General features: G+C 38.4%; 1 protein-coding gene across 1 annotated transcript in view; it reads left to right on the top strand.

Moving 5' to 3' along the window:
- Window positions 1-14,946: 14,946 nt before the first annotated feature.
- MYO16 (myosin XVI) overlaps window positions 14,947-22,485 on the top strand; it is a gene marked incomplete at both ends in the record, with an annotated part of 311,247 nt that continues 303,708 nt past the window's right edge. The window contains 1 exon segment of the mRNA XM_080613866.1: window positions 14,947-14,974. Coding sequence (XP_080469992.1) covers window positions 14,947-14,974 — 28 coding nt within the window.

Below are 22,485 nucleotides of genomic sequence, written 5' to 3'. Positions count from 1 at the left end.
TTTATTGTGAAGGAAGAATATTTTATCTGACGAGATAGGAGCTACTGCTGCATGAACATTGGAAGGTTGCACAGGGCAATGATGTCAGAGGAAGAATTTTCTACCTGACTAGAAAATTATTAATGGCTTCTGATAAGAATCACAAATGATGCCCAGATATCAGTAGGAGAAATCTAAGAAGGAAAGAAAGACATGGAAAAATCTGAGAGTAAAGGAGAAAAAACACATATGACAGAGAACTGGTCTTCAACATGCTGTATCAGAATCAAAATGAGTTTGTGGTGATGTGTTTTAGGGCAGAGATGTACTGTTTGATGGGACTCTGAATTCAGCATGCACTTTGGGCACCAAGGTAGGACAGGTTGCAGCGCTGATATGCTTTAATAACCAGCAGCTTGGGAGTTCTGCTAAAGCTCTGGCAGCATGACAGCCTAACTCATTTTTTCTTGCTCTTCAGAGGCTGCAGGTACTTGACTGCACACATACAACAGTATTGGTGACAGGATGAGGCAGAAGGACTGTAGCAAGACAGCACCCACTACAGTCTCCACAGGTTCTCAGTACAATTCCGCTAACCATTTGTATTGTATTCCTTAGGGGAAGAAAGAATAGAAAATCAGAAGTTTCACAATGCATTTCAGGAAAGATGTGCACTCACATAGACAGTTGAATGCCTCAGAGCAAGGGCTAGAAAGATCATACTGTCAAGTGTTTCAAGCCCAGTATGCTTTTCCTGTGGATCCAAATCATATCCATGAAATGGAAAATACCCATTATAGAAAAGGAGGCAAATAATATTTAATAATTCCACTTAAATTCTGAATAAATAATTTTTTTTTTCAGTCATGTGGCTGGTTCAGAAGGGAAGTTTTCATTAGATTGACAGCGTCACAATCTTTGTACACCTTTACATAGATTGATTTATATATTAATTTATTTGATTATGTATATTATGTCTGCTAGTAGTTCCTATTCGTTTGCTTTCAGCTTCTTGCAAATAATGTCTTGTTGATAATATATGATCTCTGTATAATGTGAAGTTAGTTCTTCAGTGCTCTTGACATTTCCACGTGAACATATACCTTCAAAACTATTTTCACATGAAACTTTGGTGTCAGTTATGTATCTAGTTTACTACCAGGGTTTGACATGTAAATCTTATTTGTGAAACATCTGTCCTTCTCAGCTGCAGTTGAATAACAGGGATCATCTGAAATATCTAAGCTTTCCTTGCTTAGTTTATCAACAAAGAGCTGCAGTGCCATAGAGAGTTAGTCTTTGAGCTGCCTTTCAAAACTTCAGTATTAACATAGTTAAAATGTCTTCTTTGATGGGTTATTATTTCTTTCAGAAGTAGATCTGAACAGCAACTGGAAGGATATAGTCTAGCTCTCACACTGATTTTCTTCTTGAATACTTCATAGTCTATAAAATAGAACACTGATGTTCTTTGTGGTGTTCCTACAAGGGGATAAGTACAATTGGGTCATCCAAGAGCAGTAGATGGACCATGACATTACCTATTCAAACAGTAGCCTCTGTGTGTTTGCCAGCAAATCCTCTCTGTGCACAACAAACCTACTGTTTTAGCAAGTTACACAAGAGATTTTGCCCTCAGAATTTGTTTAAAAGTTTCCTTGAGAAGATTAATTTGTATGAATATTTATAAAAAGGCCCAAAGAAATACAGAAAATCAATTGTAGAGATGCTCATTGTTAGAAGAAGAGCGTGTTATTAACTTAATGTACTAATCAGCAGGAATATTTCACAAGTGCCCTTCTTGGTACACAACCACACAGTGAGAGGCCAAAACAGCTAGGGAGAAGGGCTATGTTTCTTAGCAGGGAGGAGCTGCCTTCTTCTTTGGGCTAAGAGGTATAGTAGGATGCGAATAAATATACAACTTAGTAAAGCTGGTATAAGATCAGAGTGGGACCATCATCATTTGGATTCCCTGCTTTATTCTGGAAGACTTTTAAGAGGCATTTTATAAAATGAAGCTTGAGAAAGAAAAAGGCTATTACCATGTGTAAGGAAATATCATGCAAATAGTAAAAGTAGACGTTTAGTTTCAGACTAATGCATGTTAAAGCAGCGTTACTTCACCTCACTGCTATCAAGCCTATGGTCTTCTCTTCCCTAGATTTTTGTTAGAGAGAGGAAAAAAATGTTTTTCAATCAGGACAGACACTGATGCTTCGGCTCAGCAGCTGCAGCACTCCTGTCCTTTCCTGTCCAGCACCAATCTTACTTCAATCAGGCACAGCTCTGCCCCTCTTACCCGCTGAAGCTTTTCATGGCTGGTCAGTCCTGCCTTCTGCTGCGTTCCAGCCTGCCACTGCCCTAGGAGGTGTCTGATAACAATGCTCCTACATCTTACAGCAAGATTTCCATCAAACATCATCAGGGATTGCTAACCTATCACCTGCCTGCAATACAGAGAGTAGGACTGTGAGACAAGGGCCTGGAGATCTGTACTTTATAGAATCATAGAAATAGCTAGGTTGGAAAGGACCTTCAAGATCAAGTCCAAACGTTACCCTTGGACTGCCAAGGCCACCACTAAACCATGTCACTGAGGGCCTCATCTACATGATTTTTGAACACTTCCCTGAGCAGCCTCTCTGTGAAGAAATTTTTCCTAACATCCAGTCTAAACCTCCTCTGGAGTAACTTGAGTCCATTTCTTCTTGTCCTCTTGCTACCTGGGAAAAGAGCCCAGTCACCTCCTTGCTCCATCCTCTGTTCAGGTAGTTGCAGAGAGGGATAAGTTCCCCCCTGAGTCTTCTCCTCTCCAGACTAAACACCCCCAATTCCCTCAGCTGTTCCTCATTAGACTTGTTCTCCAGGCCCTTCACCAGCTTCATTGCCCTTCCCTGGACCTGCTCGAGCACCTCAATGTCTCTCTTGTAGTGAGGGGCCTAGAACTGAGCACAGGATTTGAGGTGCAGCCTCACCAGTGCTGAGTACAGGGAGATGTACTGATTTTCTTCTTGAATACTGCTGGCCACACTGTTTCTGAAACAGGCCAGGATGCTGTTGGCCTTCCTGGCTGCCTGGGCACAAGCTGGCTTGTGTTCAGCAGCCGTCAAATCAACACCCTCAGATCCTTTTCTGCCAAGCAGCTTTCCAGCCACTCTTCCCTAAGCCTGTAGCACCGCATCGGTTGTTGTAGCCCAAGTGCAGGACCTGGTGTCTTCTCTGCCTGCCCCTACTCTGCTGCTGCTCTGCTGGGAGTCCCTGTGGGTGGGCTGAGCCAGTACCTGGGAGCTGCCGTCCCTCACCCTGGCTCTCCCCATGGCAGCTGCCCCAGCCTGTGAGCAGCAGGGAAGTGGCCAACTGGAGCTGGACTGATAAATGTGCTCGTGAGATCCTTACAGCTGTCAGCCAGCCGTTCACCCTTCTGTCTGGTTTCTCTACCCTTGATATGTCTGGAGCAGCTGGTGGGGGCACAGAGTGAACAGCTGCAGATTTGCCTTTCTCTTCCATCATGGCAACTCAGGGTGTATTCATCAGAGCAGGACTGGAAGTGGTACACCTTGAGTGCCTTCTCTCTCTCTCTTACCTTCACTTCTTTGATACTGTCATCTGCACTGCTGATTGTGTTCTCCAGCACCATTTCTTGGCCATCCTGCAGGTAAAATAGGAAAAAAGGTGCTGTCAGTTCTCTAGGATGTAATCTAATGAAGAAGAGCCATAAGAGTACAATACAAACTGCCTTAAATCAGAGATTAACTATAAAACACCAACATTTGTTGTTAAAAAGCTGGACTTAAAAAAGCCACTGTTGGAGAGGAATGCATTTCTTAGTCCATTGTCTGCCTCTCGGGGTATGGAGAAGAATTAAGAGAAAGAAAAAGGTCTGTGAATAAGGTAGCAGCTTCCAGCTGTTTATCTCTGGCAGTGGGCTATGGATTATTTGTTGTAGAGAAGTAACAAGTAACTCTGCTTTTAATAGTGAAATGAGAGTGCACCTTGCTGCCTTCATGTGTCTGTTTCAAAAAAAGCATTTTTAAACTATTCAGTCTATTTTCCACTCATTGTCATTGTTTATGATAACTCAGAGAGCATCTTGGTGGGTGGCAGGACTCTTTAAGTTTACAGGTGCAGAATCGCTGGGGAGTCAGGGAGTGCCAGCTCATCTGAGAAATAACGTGAGGTAGCTATTGTACAGCTATGGCTTGTAGCAGTATATTCACTTATGCTGGTAACTGATGCTCAGTACAGAGTCCTTTTACCTCCTGTATTAAGATCAATGTCATTTTTACTAAAGTGTTTCAGTGTTGACTAACTACCTTGAAATCATTTATAGTTTAAGATAATTGTAAATAAAAATATTTAAAACATACAAAATAGGTTATAGTTTCAAATATTTATGCAAAAGGAGAACAACAGCAGCAAAAGCAAAAATAGCTATTTATTTTGTTTGCTAAAAAGTTGAAGTCTGAAAAACCTCCTTTCTTCTGTCCAGCTGAATTGCTGCAGCCTGCCTGAGCTATGTGATCAGGGGCACTGCTTTTTCTGCTTTATGTTTCAGGTTGTATTCATTGGATTGCACCCTTCCTGGTGAGAAATACCAACTTTTAGTGCCTGTTTCTTTTAAGGTCTGCAGGGATCCCAGTCACATTTGTACCTCTTTGGAGCATGACATTTATCCAGGATGTAGGTCCTGAACCCTCCTGAGATAGAGTGTCCCTTTGGCATATCAAGAGCCGTCCACTTCACTCATAGGTCTATTATCAGCAGCTTAACTCAGTGGGGAAAATCTTCTTGCCAGTCTTGTCACCTCCAGTCTCATTGTGAAATGTCTGCATCCACAGTCTTATTTTTTCTATCACCTTTTAAAGTGATGAACATATTTGATGCCAACATTGAAGTGGGATTTTTGCACACAGCTAATTTACCACATGTTGACTGAGACCAGGTACAAAGATGTTTAACTGCTGTAAGATGAGATACCTGTAGGTTAACTGGTCTCCTAAGTTACTTATTGAAGGACCCTGTTTACTGACTTTTCGACCTGTGCAACCTTTGGGGTATTCTAATTATACATTTTGGACTGAACCAAGGAAAACTACTTATTACTTCTCTTCTGTATTATGTATGGTATCCTGATCAAAAGGAGAAAGAAGCTAGAGGCACACCCAAAAAGAAAATAATTCTTCATATTACAAAGCTTTGGACCTTTCCATATTATTGGTAAATCTGTGTGCTCAGCCTTTATAGCTTTTCTTATACGTTTAAAAAACATTTTTGCAATTTGCTCCTGATGATTAAATGCATCCTAATATGAAATTGTCTTTAGCAGACACTCTAAATATGTGTTAGTTTCAGACACTATAATTAGGTTCAACAAATGCCAACATTTTTAGCAGATGTGATTTTTTTTCTCCTTAAAACATAAGGAACTGAATTCAGTAAACCTATGTTAATGCAATATTAAGGTTACATAGACAGAAGATCCAGAAGGACTGATAGTGAAAGGTGATGAGCCCTATCCATTCTTGACTTCAGCCAAGGCCATAAGATTAGACCTAGAGTTGGTGAAATTAATCTCACTAATTTCTCTAGTCAAATTAGCATTACCTATTGCTATATTGTCCTTGAATTTTACAAAAATATGCTGATAATGATAAGGGAAAGGGGTTTTGAAATGACAAAAATATTGAAAAATTAATAAATGCATAGTCTTCAGTTAACACCGGGTTCAGCAGGAGCATTTGAAAGATGTTATGCAAATTAGTGTTGGTGTGCTATGCATAATTGCTAATTCTTTTTTTCTAAGGTAGCTCACTTACGTCATTTTCCAATAATCTTAGGTCATTCACTTTAAAGGATTTAGCTGTGCTCCCTTTGAAGGCAGTGACAGAACTCCTACTGATTTTGAGGTTAAGATCTAAGAATTCTGAAAGAATGGTTTATAGTCAGTGCCAACTTGTGTGGCTTTCCGTTCTAAGAATTTACAGCTTTGAGTGGCAATCCTTTGAGATTTCAACATTATGTGTTTTGGCTAAAGGGTGAAGGAAATAACTTCTCGTGCAGTTTGCCCTCTGCCAGGATGGCAAGGTGCTGAATACTTCTTTTCTTTCTCAAGGAAAACTCTGCTACAAATTGAAAGCAAAAAACACCCCACCTTATAGATTGGTTAGAATGATGTGATTTACCCTGCTGGATAATTCTTCTTTATAGACATGTTTCACCACATTATGTTTTTGCATTTCTGTTTTGCTACCTTCTCAGTTGTCCCTTGCTATTTGAAATAAAAAGTAGTTACTATTGTATTTTGAAGAAAAGAATATTAGAATAGTAACTAGTTTTTTAATGCAGTGTTTGATTGAAAGAAGTGTTCATTTGAAAGCAAAGAAATGAATCTTCTGTTTCTTACGAACAGCTAGCCATTCCAGTGAGAGAGGAAATGCATTATTCTGTAAGAATAGGTTCCACGAGTTTTCAAATCATTGGTGAATGAAATAAAACATGACGTACATTATGATAAAAAAGCTGGATACCAGCTATCAGAATTTTCAGCAAATTTAGTGAGTGTACTGACATTATTGCTGCTCCAGTGGTATATGCAGTAACTGTGCAAGGCTGCCTTACTCTCTTCTTGTTCATGTGTAAATCAGCTGCTTGCTGAGTTGAGGAATTTTGTCTTTGTTTTTCATGTTTGTACAAAACACAAATCTGACCTGAATATTTTTTTTTTTTTTTTTTGTATGAAGGAACTGATTATCAGGGCATCTTGCATTTATTGATTAATCCTCAGCACTCTCCACACCATTCTTAGTCTATGTTTGCAGATCCTCCTTTTTTCCGTTCTTACTGGCATCTCAGCTGTGTCCTGTTCACTGCCCGTACAGCAGAAGTTCTTTCCTTCTTTCCACCATCTTTGACTTCTTTTGTTTGTAGCCTCACTATCCTTAATTTGACCTCAAATAATTTTGATTACGTTTGTTTACTGCTTTTTCAGTGTTGCTTGGATATCCCTATAAATCAGTGCCTTTAACAGTCATGTATGTCACTTTGCCTATTTTCCTAGCTTCTTTATATACCTCTCTCATTCTCCATCTCCTTCCCCTAACAGCTGCCTAATTCTTGTCAGCTTCTTATTTATTTTCTGCTAATCTGAGAATGAGATGTAATTCTATTATGGTCATGCTGAGTGCAGTAATTTCTGCATCTCTTTCTTGTTCAACGAGTTTATCTACTTGTCCATGTCATCTTCAAGCTGTATAATGGTATCTTATGTCAAAAGTTCTTATCGTACTCTTTGATTTGGTTATCATTCTTATCAGTTCATACTCTCATCTGGTCTTTGTGGTCAGAATGATGAATTCCTGAGATGCTGATGCAAACAAAAGAAAAAGGAGGAAATAAATAAATGTGGCCATCGGAGACTGCAGAATGTGTAGAATCAGAGTGGTTGTCCCAGCTGCACGTTGCTACACTGCGCACATCTATCAGCATTGTCAATTTATGTAAGTGACATATATCTTTCCACACCTTGCATACCTTCCCTCTCTAAAGTCCCAGTTCTGTTCTGTGCTTCACTCGTAAGAAAAAATTGGAAGCAAAGTATGCATTAACAAGTTGTGCTGAGTTAACATGTAGAATGGAGTGCAGAAAGTCTCTGAAAAAGAAGCAATATTGTATTTAGTATGAGATAAAAAGGACAGTAGAAAGATCAGAAAACAAAATAGGTCTTGAGTAGCCCTTTTGCTTAATTTTAATCTTGCATTTCAGATTGTTTCTTATAATTTAATAATATGCCATTTTGATTACAGTGTTTACAACTGAAACTATTATGTACATCAGGGGACTTAAACTACCTAAGGAGGGCCTACAAGAAAGCTGGATAGGGGCTTTTTATATAGAGCAACTAGTGATAGGACAAGAGGGAATGGCTTTAAACCAAAAGAGGGTAGGTTTAGATTAGCTATTAGGAATAAATTCTTTCCTGTGAGGGTGTTGAGGCACTGGAACAGGTTGCCCAGAGAAGTTGTGGCTACCTGTGCTCCCTGGCAGTGTTCAAGGCCAAGTTGGATGAGGCTTTAAGTAACCTGGTCTATTGGAAGGTGTCCCTTCCAACACAAACCCTTCTGTGTTTCTGTGATTCTGTGGTTGTAATTGTCAGCACAATAAAAGCTGTCCAATATTCATCCTGTATCTACAGAACTCCCCTCAGTATCTTGTAAATTGTCCTGGGTTCATCAGTAGCTGTCATTTTTCTCCTTCTTAGTAACTGGTGCGGTGCTGTGTTTTTGACTTTCAGCCTGGGAACAGCGCTGATAACACCGATGTTTTTAGTTACTGCTCAGTAATGTTTAGTCTGACCAAGGACTTTCTCAGTTTCATGCTCTGCCAGGGAGGAGGGTAAGCTGGGAGGAAGCAGAGACAGGACACCTGACCCAAACTAGCCAAAGAGGTATTCCATACCACAGCACGTCATGCCCAGTATATAAACTGGGGGCAGTTACCCAGAAGGGTTAGATCACTGCTCAGTCTGACTGGGTATCGGTCGGTGGGTGGTGAGCGGTTGTATTTTCTTCCCGTGTTATTTCCTTTATCATTATTATTATTGGTGGTAGCAGCAGTGGTTTGTGTTATACCTTAGTTACTGGACTGTTCTTATCTCAACCTGTGGGAGTTACATTCTTTTGATTCTCCTCCCCATCCCTCCGGGAGCTGGGGGGAGGAAGGGGGAAAGTGAGAGAGAGACTGCGTGGTTCTGAGTTATGGCTGGGCTTAAACCACGACATAAATCCAGTTAAAATGTAGATCTAAGATTTATTCTATGCTTGGTCTGCAGAATGTAGTGCAAATGTTTTTATTTGGGTTGGATTTCTTGGATGTCATGTTTGGCTAATTTAAAATACAGTTACTTCACCACCCTTTACAAATCTTCAATATCAATTCTTAGTTTTTGTTGTTGTTTTTTGTTTAATTTGTTTGTTTTTTGAACACCTACTAGTAGAGTTATCTCTGAGATTACTAATTGCCACACCATCCTTTTTGCTATCTGAGAGTTCCGGAAGAGTCTAATTCGGTCACTCTATTCTTCAGCTTTTTCAGCTGTTTGAGTTACTTTTTCCTAAATTAGGAACACACTCTATCTTAACTTCCCCAGTCCTTTCAAGATTTCTCTAATTATACTTCAAGATTTATGTTGTTGTAGTAACATTTGCTCCTATAAAGGATACACAAATTCCTCTGTTTTATTCTTAGATTTTTGTCTATCCTCTAGAGTGGTCATTATTTGTCTCCTGGTTTTAAAATTATCAAAGAAATCAGAAAAGAAAAAAAAAAAAAGATACAATGCGGTGAGTCATGGTGTTTGCTAATTACCAGGATGATAACAATGCACTTTTCATGTTAAAGTGAATTCTTACCATTGTCTATTTCTTTACTAAATGTTATAAACTTAAAAAACACAACTCTATATGACCATATAATAGCTCTTTAGATGGAAATTTGTGGTTGTTTTTTCATTCTCTCTTGTGTCTGGAGGTTGTGATGACTGTCATGTTTTTCTGTTTATCATTTTAACATGTGTTTTGATAGTTTCTTTTCAGTCTCATAAGGAGCTTTTTATGTGAAGCGTCTGCCGCTCCTCTTTGACATCCTACATCAAATCTAGTAAGAAATCTAAATTTTTTTAGGAAAGTATACACTGATTGTAATGAAGAAATTCATTATTGAGTCACTTCCAATGTCCAAGATGGGACTAACCATATATGAGACTATTGGGATTTTTTTCTTGTATTTAGCCTTGTTATTACACAGTTCTGGGCTCTCCTACAACAAGTGATAGCTGCTTCATCTTGTCCAGTTAAGAAACTGCTAGAGAGGTTTACACCCAGCCTAAAAATGATAATTTTGGGTATGAGAGGAAGCAAGTGGTGCTCTCATGGCACATAACTTCTCCTGGTTATTTTGCAAACTTCATCAGTACTGGGTAATAATGTCCTGTGATTTTAATCTACCGTTTCCAATCCATTAAAAAATAACTACAGATTAGTCCACCCATATGCATTTAGTTATAACATAAATGGAGAAGAAGAAAAAGGATTTTTTTCACTTTCCTTATTCTGTAAGGATTTGATCCAGTGGTAGAAGAGTGGGAGGAAGATCACCTTCTTCCTGAAAAATCAAGGCATTTGCAGTGAAATGGGAAAGGAGGAAAGTGGGCAAAGGTTGGAGGAGGAGAAGAGGAAAAGTCATCTGGTTCTCTGGGAGTCAACCACTCTCTGAGTGATTGAGTGATTACATTTGGTTTGTTGCTGCTGTAGATAGAACCAAACTCACCCATTTTTACAGGTCAGCTAATCTGAAAATTTATTTGGAAAAACTGCTGTATTTTGTTCTGTTGTGCTGCGTGTAGAAAAGATTAGTCTAGAATCCTTCTTGCTAAGTATCTACATATGCTATGGTTCATCCATAGCTTCCTGATGAGCGTACAACTACCAGATGTTATCTGAAGAGTGGCTTGTTGGCAGCTGGATAGCATGTCCAAGGATTGATTGCTAAGCAGTATCATTTGTCAAAATATATGAGCAATGTTAATGTTACTCTGCATCCCATTCTTTTCATCTGCAGTCTTAAAACCATAAGTAATGCAATAAAATTGTAACATCTGAAGGAAGATAGCAAGCTTTGTTGTACTGAATGAAAAAGGCATAAACGGGGAGCATCTGTCATATTTTTAAAACCCATAGTTACGTTTTTTTCTCATTATTCAAATTGCTGGCATAGTTCTGCATTTCTCTATCAAATCGCGCAGTTACATGTGAATTATAAAATACTAAGATGATAAAAATATTAGATGCTCAGTTGTTTGTGACACCAGAAGACACTGGCAGAGCAACAAAATATTTACATGACATAAATACAATACAGCATGTCAGTTCTTGGCAGCAAGACCTTATTTTAAGCAGTGGGATTTTTTTGTAAGTTATTGTAGGTTATTTCATAGGTGATTTTTCTGAGACAAGTTTTGAGCCTTGAAAATTGAGGTATGAAAACAGTGTCTACTCTGTGATGATAATCCATAAATGTATGTTTATCTTAAGGCGAATATAGCTATCCTAGTGATGGTTGACCAGTTGCAAGACTTCATTGAATGCTGGATTTGTACATAGCACGAAAGTGGCTGTTTTCTTTCTGTAGGGAGAGGTGACGAGGAATTTTTCCAGAAGAGGTAAATGTACCTTGTTTTCTGACTTTGGTTCTATTTCATCTCTGGTTTTGGTGAGCTGTACAAAATCAAATGCATTATTAAGTGTTTTATCACCAGGTTTAATACTAGCTCAGTCTTTTTTCACCAGTTGAAGTACACTTGTGCCTTATTGTACACTTTAACACTGGTGTGTTCTTGAAACCCGTGAGGTTGTGAATGAAAATGTTTCTATGTTCCCTAGTGTTCAGATAAAGCAAGTATTATAATGTACTTGGGGCTTGTCCAGATATACGTCCATAGTTTACATGGTTGGAGTTTGAGTGTTTTTTATATCTTCTGGTGGTTTGGTTTTGTGGTTTTGGTTTTTTTTTTTTTTTTTTTCAGAATTCGTTTCTTGTTGCTGGAGTTCAATCAGGAGAAGATACCTAACCATGACTAATATCAGTTTTCTTGTGAATAAGCAAATTGTACAGTTTGCCTTGTAAAATCACTTACAACAAAATATTCCCTCCTTTGGGCTCATATTGGAAACCTGAATTTTTGTTTTTACACTTGAAATCTTTGTTTATGGCATGGACATCTGCCACCATGAGTGCAGCAATTTCTTTCTCTGTTCTTTCTCTGCTTTTCATCCTAGAGAAAGGTTGCAGTGGAAGTTATGTGTCTTTCCAACACGTAGACCAGATTTCTTCCTCTTCTTGCCTCAAGTTCAGCTGCTACTTCTCCTCAAGGTTCATCCCATCTCTGCACTCACAGATATCCTGTGTCCTCATTTCTCTTTATTCTCCATTTCATGCTACTTACTGTGCCTAGTGTTTTCATTTGACCGTAGGTTTATCTGGCACCTTTCCTCCCTCCTCATTTTTGTGCTGCTTTAATGCTGCCCTTCGATGTGTCAAAACTTCCTGCTGATAGCAGTATACAGTGCTGTTTTAAATGCGTCAAAAAATTTCTTCCTTATATCCTCTTTGAGTTTAAAACCATTACCCCTTATCCTAGTTCAACAGACCCCACTAAAGCATTTGTCCAAATCTTTCTTATAAGCCCTCTTTAAGTACTGAAAGGCTGCAGTAACGTCTCGCTGGAACTTTCTCTTCTCCAGGCAGAACAACCCTGACTCTCTCAGCCTTTCTTCATAGAAGAGATGTTCCATGCCTCTGATAATTTTTGCAGTCCTCCTCTGGACCCACTCAAACAAGTCTCTGTAGCGTACTGGACACCCCAGAGCTCAATGCAGTGCTCCAGATGGGGACTCGCCAGAGCAGAGTAGAGGTGGAGAATCACCTCCCTCAACTGGCTCCTTGTGACACAGCCCAGAACACGGTTGGCTTTCTGGGCTGCAAGTGCACACTGCTGGCTCATGTCCAGCTTTTCATCCACCAGTACCCCTAAGTCCTTCTCTGCAGGGCTGTTCTCAATCTCTTCATCCCCCAGCCTTTATGGATACCAGGAGTTACCCTGACCCAGGTTCAGGACCTTACACTTGGCCTAATTGAATTCTCTCATTTCTTGAAGGATGAAGTATGCAGTCGTAACTCGTCATATAAATACTAAATTTCATCATCCTGAATTTTCACTATGGCAGTTCAGCAGATAAACACATATATTATGATCTCAAATGAGACATCCAAATACACTTTCTCTGCATTTTGTTCCAGCCATCATCATAAATACTTCCATTTCCCTTTACCTGTGTCTTCAGCAAAGCATCCTTTGTCCATTACTCCCATTCACCAGTGTTTACCCAAAGTCCTCCTAGTTCTAACCATTGTGGGCTGGTGGAAGTGTGATGTTACTAGACATGGCAGTTTGTCTGCCTGAGAGTACCACCAGAGATGAACCTGTCAAGAATGTCTACACCAAACAGTATTGCTCAAAGGGCTTTATGTTACATTACTTGACACTTGCTCATGAACTATGACTAACATTGCCTCTTAAAACACTGTGTATGTTTATTTTATAAGCCATATGGCCCATACTGGCCTAGTGTTGTATAGGTGTGAAAGAAAGTCTGGATAGATTTAATTACTTTGGACTTCTGAGCTTTACAGTGAAAAGTTTCCCTGGTAATGTAATTACTGTATCATGGTTTATATAATTTATCCCTATGTCCCCTGGTTATTTCTAGGTTTTTTACCCTCTTTCTTTTGAAAAATCATGTTTTTAGGAAAAAAACCTCAAACAACCTACCTAAATAATTAGTTGTGCAAAACTATTGCTGTGAATATTTTACCGAAAATCAGATTTTAAATATGTGGCTGTTTGGATCTGAGAATTTTCACCTAACGGTTTTGCTAATGGATCACTGGAAGCCTGTGTCTTACTACTATTGTAGGAACTTTGTAGAGTAGTTAATAGAATCTGAATTAGTAATCTTTACTAATGAATTAGACCCTTTTCCCTTTGTAGTCCCTTTAACACTTTGTAGCTGTTAAAAATGGTATGTGTACAAAACAGTAGGTAAGAACCTTTCAGACAAGTGAAAGATTTAAATACGGCTAGGCTATCAGTTTCCCTTCAGAAGAGTTCTCACTCAGTGAATGTGGTAAGCATGGCACATGGTAAACAACATAAATCTTCTCTGAGCACAATTTTCCTAATTTTTAAATTTTATTTTATAAAAATAATTCACTGTAGTTCTGTGGCAGTTTCTCGAAGAAGTAGCAACTAAATTCCTGGGTGACTGTTTTTGGAAAAGTAATGCACGAATTGTTCTCAGAGGATGATGCAGCCTGGGTGTTTAAAATACAATGCAGGTCTGTCTTTTGTGTGCCCTTAATCTGGAACTGGGTAATGCGTCAGTATGCACTGCCTTGTTATTCTGCGGTCTGATAAATAATTGTATGGACTTGTTCTTAGTGATGCATTTTCACAAGGTTTTTGTCTGACAATTGGTGATTAAAATATCATTAGATAACATGCACATAATCATCATATAAACCGTGCAGAGCTTGCAGATTCTTTCTTCTGACATAAACATTCCATCTGTGAAAAAGATGCAATGTAATACAAAGAAATGTCAAAACAGGAACATATCAAGAAATGTACACACAAGCATGTTTCTTAGTTTAATTTAAATGAACCCATGCATAAACCCAGGAGAGTCTGAAGATAGCTGTGAGCTCTATCCTGATTTTTACCTTACAACATACTGAAAAATGATCTGTGATGCTAAAAGGTGGTTATTTTTGGCAACCTATATCAATTTCCTATTCACACAGCAACTGGTGGCAACTAAAAATAATCCTGGTTTAGTACCAGCTAAGAATTTGGTCACATTTGGCACACGCACAACATGCACACATAAAATTTAAGATCCCCTGTTCTGTTACTTCATTCGAGCCACTCATCAAGCTTAGTTTGCTGCCATTTGAAAGCTATTGAAAAGCCATTAACTGGCAGGACTGTGAGAGCCGCAGTGCAGCAGCACACCTCAGTGCTGGAAGAATGTGGCTGCAAGTGCACACCAATTAAATCTTTCTATTCCTGGCGATGTGGGATTAGGAGCTGTGTCAATCAATTGTGCTACAATAGCATGTGCAGTAGTCATGGTTCAAGACGCACAGAGGTTTATCTTAACTCCAGCAGTCGGGTGAGGATGACTTGGACGCCTCTGCAAGATCCTGGAATGGAAACTACATTGAATAATGTATTCTGAGGTATACTGGATACCTGAGGAAGGGCTCTAAATAATGCATTTTCTGGGCATGACAGTTGTAGCAGAAGAGAATGCTGAAACCTGTAACGAGACTATAGCCTGAGATGAAAGAATGTCTCATTACCATTTTATCAAATGCTGTAAGTAACAAAATGGCTATTTTGATTTTAAACCTGTCTTTTTCATTTTCTGAGGTGTGTCTTTTCAATGCATATGCAAAAAGTCGAAGGCAGATGCTGCATGATATCTATGTGGTAGTCTGAAAGGGGAGTTGTTACTTTGCATGTGAAATGCAGGCACAGCACAGCGTGTCTTTTTCTCCTCTGTTCAGAGGCAACTTCATTGTGTGATAAAGCTCTCATTCTGAAGTTCATACTGATCAGCTTTTAAAACTTTTGTTTAAATTAATCACCGAAGAAAATTATATTGAAAAAGAAGTAGCATGTCATCCATAGCATTACGTTAAAGGCACCTGTCAGGACAACCTTGGACATGGCTCTTATACTTTAAAAGGGTAACACAAATTAGGATACCTTCATAATTATGAGCACATCTCATCATCTATTGTAAATCAAATGCTTGTATCCCCTCCTTAGCAGATTATTTAGCTATTTGGTGTGGCAGACTTAAAAGATAATAATGAACTTTTAACCTTGAATCATGCAAGCTACCTCCTTAAAGAATGACATTGGGATCTATGCTGCATTTATTTGCAGAGCAAATTGTTAGCAGCATTTTCTTTTTCTTTTGGCTTGCCTATCACAGCAGTCTTCCTAGCTGCATATTTTTCATGCTTTCTGGGTTTGCCTTTTAAAGGAAGCATCCAGGGTCTGAGTGGAAATTGGTCATTTTACATCAGCTAATTGAATTATTATGTAGATACTTGTTTTGGACAGTGGGTAGCAGTTTGTTAACCATGAATATTTTTTACTGCAGGACTTAGAAAACTTAAGATTTCTAGTGATTATGTCACTGTTTTTACGTGACAAATAATGGATTGCTGTAAAAGGTTTTCTTTAATAACTGAAGAGTACCAAGGACATTTCTGAAACTATTTTTTAAATACTGTGTTACATTTAAGAAACAAGTTCCTTGACATTTTAATGTGACATTAAGGTGCCCTGGAGGTATTTTAGTAATTCAAGGAAAAATAATTTATGAGGGTTTCCTCCTTTTTGGGTTCAGTGGGACTTGTGCACTTGTGCATGGAACTGCTTTTGATACTGGTGAGAGTTACAAGCCTGAATTCCCTGTTCATGCGGAGAAGCACAGTTTAACTTTACTGCATTCTAAGAATAAGTCTTTGAACTTGTCATGAGATTTGATAAATGCAAATGAGAAATTTGGAGCATAATAACTATCTTGAAGATGTCAGAAAAGTATTGTTCAGTCTTTATTTGCTTTGGAATTACTTTCTTAAAGTGAAACTGCAGTGAATCTGTACAGACGTATGTGTGTCTGGTAGCATATTGAATATGTAATTCTACAATGAAACTATAGGTTCTTTAATTGGAAAGAGATGAGAATAACTGTGGGTTTCTCTCATTAAAAGGAAGCAAATGATGACTAATTGGAATGTTCATTGCATTGGTTAGAGGGCATGAATGAAGGGCTGAAGCATAGCAGAAGGAAAGGTGAATGCGCGACATTAGCTTTGGTAACATTACTTCCTTTTTTCTAAATCTGGAATTTTGTAATTGGTGATTTCTGACTAAATCAGGATATTTTACCACATAGCACTTCTCCTTCCAAATAGCATGCTTTGGAAGACAATGGTGCTTGTTTGCTATAGCTTGCCAGAACGGCTTTTTGCTGCCTGTGCTTTTCATTACAGAATAGGCAGAAGGGCTTACATGTCCACATGTAATTAGTGAAAGAGAAATACTTCCTCTGAGATCTTCCTGAGAGTTACCATTTGACTTAACATGCCTATAGTGTTGCTGATGTTTGTGTTTGGCAGACAGCTGGGATCAGATATGGGCCAGGGCTTTGTGCAGGGTGATGGCACCAGTGTTGTTCTGAGATCTGCTGAGAGCAGCTGAACCTCTTAGAGGTTGGAATTTGACTCTTCACAGCCCACTTTTTTTTAATCTATTTCACTGTTGATTTCTGTATCAGAAAGGAAACACTTGGAAACAGAAGGTGTGTGTTTGCAGAGCACTGTCTCTTGGTCTGCTCTGGGGAGAGAAGCATCTAGAAGATATGGCGCTTTCAAGCTAGCATTTTATGAACTGTAGTGCTATGTACCTGGCCTTTGAAAGCACTTGCACTTTGGTTTTAATCTCTGCAGAGATTAAGTGTGGAGATCTGAGTTTAGAAAGGCTGTAGCCTTCTCCTACATTGTTAGTACAGTTTTACTAATATTTCCTCTTTTCAGTGCACTGCTCCCATAAGGAGGCTGCGAAAATGAGATATACTGTCACTATCTTGTCATCGGATCTTTCAGGTTGGAAAGATCCAACCTTGAGAGGTCTCCTGTCCACCCTCTTGCTCTAAGCAGGGGCAGCTGTGTAGTCAGGCTAGATTGTCTGGGGCCATGCCTGATAAAATATTTCATCCCAGTTATACTCTGGAATAAGGCCTGCTGCAGCCATCATCATGTAGTCTTCCGCTGGCAGCAATTAAAGCACAACCTGTACACGTGTCTGCCTGTTTGAGCAGCTCATCTTGTCACTGCTAGTGCTCATCTCCTTTTAGCAGCCAAGTATCTCTGCTGAGAGCTGTCCCTGTCTGTCCTAGTAGCTCTTCCTTGGCAATCAACTAGTGCATGGTATTTAGAAGAGAGAACAGCGGTACATAGGGGGATACCACATTATCTGCCAGCTGCTGGGTACCATTTTATTTCGGTGATTCGTGTGACAGACTGTACAAATGAATGTAATTTTGCAAATTAGGCAGCACCTTGCTGCTGTCTTCTCTCCCTTGTATATCTAGTTATGACATAAATAGCATCATTTACATGTTATGGCTGTGCTTTTTCAACTGTGCTCTGGACTTTCTCTGAGGTATCTGCAGAGTGAGCTAAGAAAAACAGTACTTCAGTCAGGAGGCTTATATCCTTTACTCTAGAGTCTGCTTTCCGCTGCAAATGCTGTAGAGGTACATAAATGCAAACAGAATTAAAACCTTGCTAAGGAGTTACAGTCATGCCAGCTGCAAGTCTGAGCCAAATGAATTTATCCAAATATTAGGATCATCAAATCTGAGCATCAGAGTCTACCTCCATTCTTTCTGGATTATCTCCATTTCTGATTCCTTTATCTCCTTTGTATGAATTATGAAATACTGAATTTTGCTTTGTTAGAGACCTATGCTTATGAAGATCTGGGACTGAAATACTAATTAGGTGTTTATTGGTGAATTTAATTCAGGATTTGAAACGATATAAAAGAACTATAATTTTCTCTCCAACATCTAGCCCTTATTACCTTCAGCATCTGAATACATGGCAAGGATTGTTCACAAAGAAAATTAATTAAAGTAGGAGATGCACTGAAGGATTTAAATTTTGGTATATCCCTTTTTGATATCTTGTAGTCTGTACTGGTTTATTCCTTCTCTTTGCTGCCTCCTAACCATAGTAATAAAAAAAGTCCTTATATGATGGGAGTCTTTCCTTACACTAAAAAAAACTCAGTCTTGACTTTAGTCTGCAATGCCAGAGACTTTAATCATACATGTCTTGAAAGGCCAAAGCCAGCAATAATGTGCTTGCAGATGTCATCTTGAGTATTTTTCACACTAATTCACAGATTTTAAATAAAATTACTGTCATATTTATGAATGAAAGAAGAGTAAATTCTATGGATTATTGTTATGATTTCCATTTTATTTAATTTTATCCCATTTTTCTGTAGCTTGCCATAAGATTATTAACCACTAGAGCTTCCAGCATAGTTGGATGAGTGTTTCACCCATGGTGGTGCCTGTCCCTTTTCACCAGGCATTAGTATGTCGTAGGATACTTTGGAGGAAAGAGAAATATCATCCCAAACTCTCTTTTAGCAGATTAAATTCAGTCTGTGTGCTTTTCCCAAGGGATTCAGCCCTTCTCACATCATCCAGTCTTCTGAGGCTCTAGACGTGCTACAGCGATTGCTCTACCTGAACCTAGTACAGCTTGGAAAAGTGTCTGGGAAGATGTGACATGATACATTAGTTTTAATTTACAGAGGATGGAGACTTGAACTTGATTCTCCCATGGATGCAGATGCAATACTGTGGGTGAAACATGCGATACCTTTGTGTCAGCTTTCGTATTGTGAGACAGCCTGTGAAAATTTCATCTGTATTTCAACAGAGTGAGTTGCTGTAGCTTACATTGAATAAGAAAAGAAGATCCTGATAAGAAAAATTGGAGACCCTTACTTGGTCTGCAATACACGAGTCTTTGGTGTCTATGGCAGTGTGTATTTATGATGTCCCATGTAACAGTGGCACGTAGGTGCTCTGTCACACAGGACAGTTAGTGATGACAGAACTAGCAAAGTCTTCAAAGTGTTTTCTCCTTTGTGTGAACAGGATTTCTTTTATTCCAGAATTGGGCAGGAGGTAGTATTCATTTATTTAGTTCATTTTATTGTGTTACAGAGAATTCTCATATCCTCTTGGACATGTCTCTTGCCTCAAGGCACAACAAAGTAAAAGTTATGCAGGTGGTAGGAAGGAGAGCTGTAAATAGAAGCAGGATATCTGTGCCAGTCCTTATTCAACAGCCATCCCTTTAGTTTAAGTTGGTATTTCATGATGGTGTCAGCTAACTCTTCATGTCATGGTTTATTTCTGCAATAAGAGAGCTACGTACAACATGGCTGCAGGGAAAATTTTTCCTTGTGTGTGCTTATGATTCTGTGAGCTGTGGCACAAGGTTAAGGTTATTACTGACATGAGATGCCCAGCATGACTGAGAGACACTGCCTGTTGAAAATGAGGCTGGGAGGAAAAAGCAGGAGTCATCCTTCCTCGGGGTCCAGAAAGAGCAAAAGAAGCAGCTATGTGTGATGAGCCACTGCTTGAGAGTTTTTAGATCCTGTGAAAATCCATAAAGCAGTTCTGGGGGAATAAATAGATTTTGAGGAAAGGTGTTTGTTTGAGAAGCTTATACCATAAAATACAGAAAAGGAATGCTAATACAATGCACAGTATTTCTTATTCCATTTTACAGACTGAATCTGAGTCTGATGTATCGGTAATATATAATGCAGACTTAAAAAAAAATTAGTCAGTGTGGTTATTCAGATGTTATGAAGTATATCTAAAAAATTAGGTAAACTGCTTTTTAATTCTGCAGTCAAAACCAAATGGCTTTTATCTTACAAACTTTGATACAAGTAGAGACACTGGTAGAACATTTTTAATTCTGTTAAACTTTTTATGTCTCTGTCTCTCTTGCTGCTTCACAGTATAGGTGCAGGCCAGCAGGAAAGAAAGGAAATAATGTGCAACCTGTGAATGCTAGAACTTCTGTACCAGCTATCATACTAGATTTATTTATTTTTATTCTCCAGTTCCTGGGTTCATGTGACAATGACAGAAACTTAATGTTAATTTTTCTTAACTTGACCTAATGTTAAACCTTGCCTAAATATAAACAAGTTAGAAATCACGATCCTGGCACTGGATGCCAAGAAAGAATTGAAAGATCCTTTAAATTAACATCTGTATTTAGACATAGGAAGTGATATTTAGAAAAATGTATTTTGGGCTGGCAGTAGCCCAGTTATCTTTGCACTCTTGTAATACTGGTTGTGTACTAATTTGTCAAGTATGCTGCCAAGTAAATAAAACTTTCTTAGCAGTAAGAACTGGCAATTTTCTTAACAATAAGAACTATTTGGAATTATTTTTAGTATATTATTATTATTATATTAAATTGGTATTTTGAAAAATACATTTTGAAATAACAGCAAGAGGAGCAATATTAACTTGGAAGATTGGGGGCTATAAGATTTCCAATGTTGTATTCAACCAAAAATAGTTTCTATTTATAGTATTTTTGATGGAAATTACAGTTATCCCCAAAATAATTTTTATGTCAGCATTTTGTTTCCCACTGTAAAAAGTCTGTCATGAGAGAGAAGCATCAGCATTTTTTGTGGAAAACTTTACTGTGAACTTGTAAGGAAATTATAAAGAAATCATAAAGAAATCTCTTCAACTTCTGTTATTTGGAGTGCTTTTTTCCTTCTAATATAGGGATTCTGACAACAATAAGGAGATCTAGCCACCCTGAAAATAAGATGAACAAGATTGTAAAGGTCAAGGTATCATATTTTCTCACCATATTGGCAAAGCATGGATGAAGCTTCAGAATTCTGATATTACATTTTTGAGAATAGAGAGCAGGAAACAATCCTCAAGCATCTCTATTTCCTTATGTGGAAATGTAGCAATATATCCACTTTTCCTCACAAAGTTTGTGAAATTTTGAGGCTAAGGAACATATTTTCGCACCTGAAGTAACATCAGCTCCAAATAATCACAATTCCTTTTCCTTCTTTAATGTTAGACAAATTAATATGCTGCATCATGATAAATTTTGCACAGTTCATAAGTTGTAAAACCAAAGAAAAAATATTTGTGGATGATGAAATGAACACCTGCGTCAAAATTGCCACATTATAAACATGGTTATTTTGAAGCAAGTCAGATTTTAAGTTGAAGTGATTCTGATTTGTTCTCTAACAAATGGAAATAAAGTCAACACAAGCTTAGTTTGATTTGGAACAAATAAAGGGTCATCCTAATGCAAGTTTTTAATATATCATAAAGGAGAACCACCTATTAAAAAAAATGTGATTGTTTATTTTAAGTTGTATTTTCCAGTTGTTTACTTCCAAGCAACTGCGTTCAGTGCAAACAACACCAAAATAAGACCTGCTAGAAAAAAATCTTCAAGTTCTAATATTTTAACTGCTGCACATGCCCTGAGGTAACAGATGACATAAGACAATATGTCATAACCTGCAGAAACACAATGCAATTAGTATTGCCAAATCTGTTTGCCTTGCCTGTGCTATTGTACACTGAAACGCAGCTGTCCATGACAAGTTCCCCCCATGTTTAAGGTGATTCAGAGAGCTGGGATGTAGTCCATTTTAATCTCTTTTAGGCCCGTGAGAATGGTAACTGGCAAGGATTGTGGGCAGGAGGGCACAGGGCAGAGGTGAAAGAACATTTGGTCATTCATTACCAGTTTTTTATGCCTCTAGAATACAGATATTCCTGAAGGATTTCCATTTGGAGGTGTGATTTACTTTTACTTCATAGTTTATTTTAAAACAGAAAATGTTATTCTTAGGAAGAAGAAAAATGTTGAGTCTGATATCTTTGGCCATAAATCCTATTATGAATGTCCCTCTATGCATTATGACTTTTCAGAAGAGATTGAAGTGATATTCAGAACATGTATACAGGCAATAGATCTGGGCCATACCACCTCAGGCTGGTGGAGTCCTGCTGTGGTCCCATTCAGTGCAAATCCTGTTATGAAGTATGACATATAAAATATATATGGGACCTTGTGAAGACATCTACAGAAAATGGAGCAATTTATTAAGGTCATATTCTGAAAGCTAGTAGACTGCTTTAAAATGTGATTCTTTTACTACGTAAGGAATCAAAGCTTTCTCCTGTAAAGGTTATGTAAATG

The sequence above is a fragment of the Psittacula echo genome (assembly GCF_963264785.1).
Source record: "Psittacula echo genome assembly, chromosome: 3".
Taxonomy (NCBI): Eukaryota; Metazoa; Chordata; class Aves; order Psittaciformes; family Psittacidae; genus Psittacula; species Psittacula echo.
Note: the sequence above shows the minus strand (reverse complement) of the source record. Positions and strands in the feature narration are given on the sequence as shown.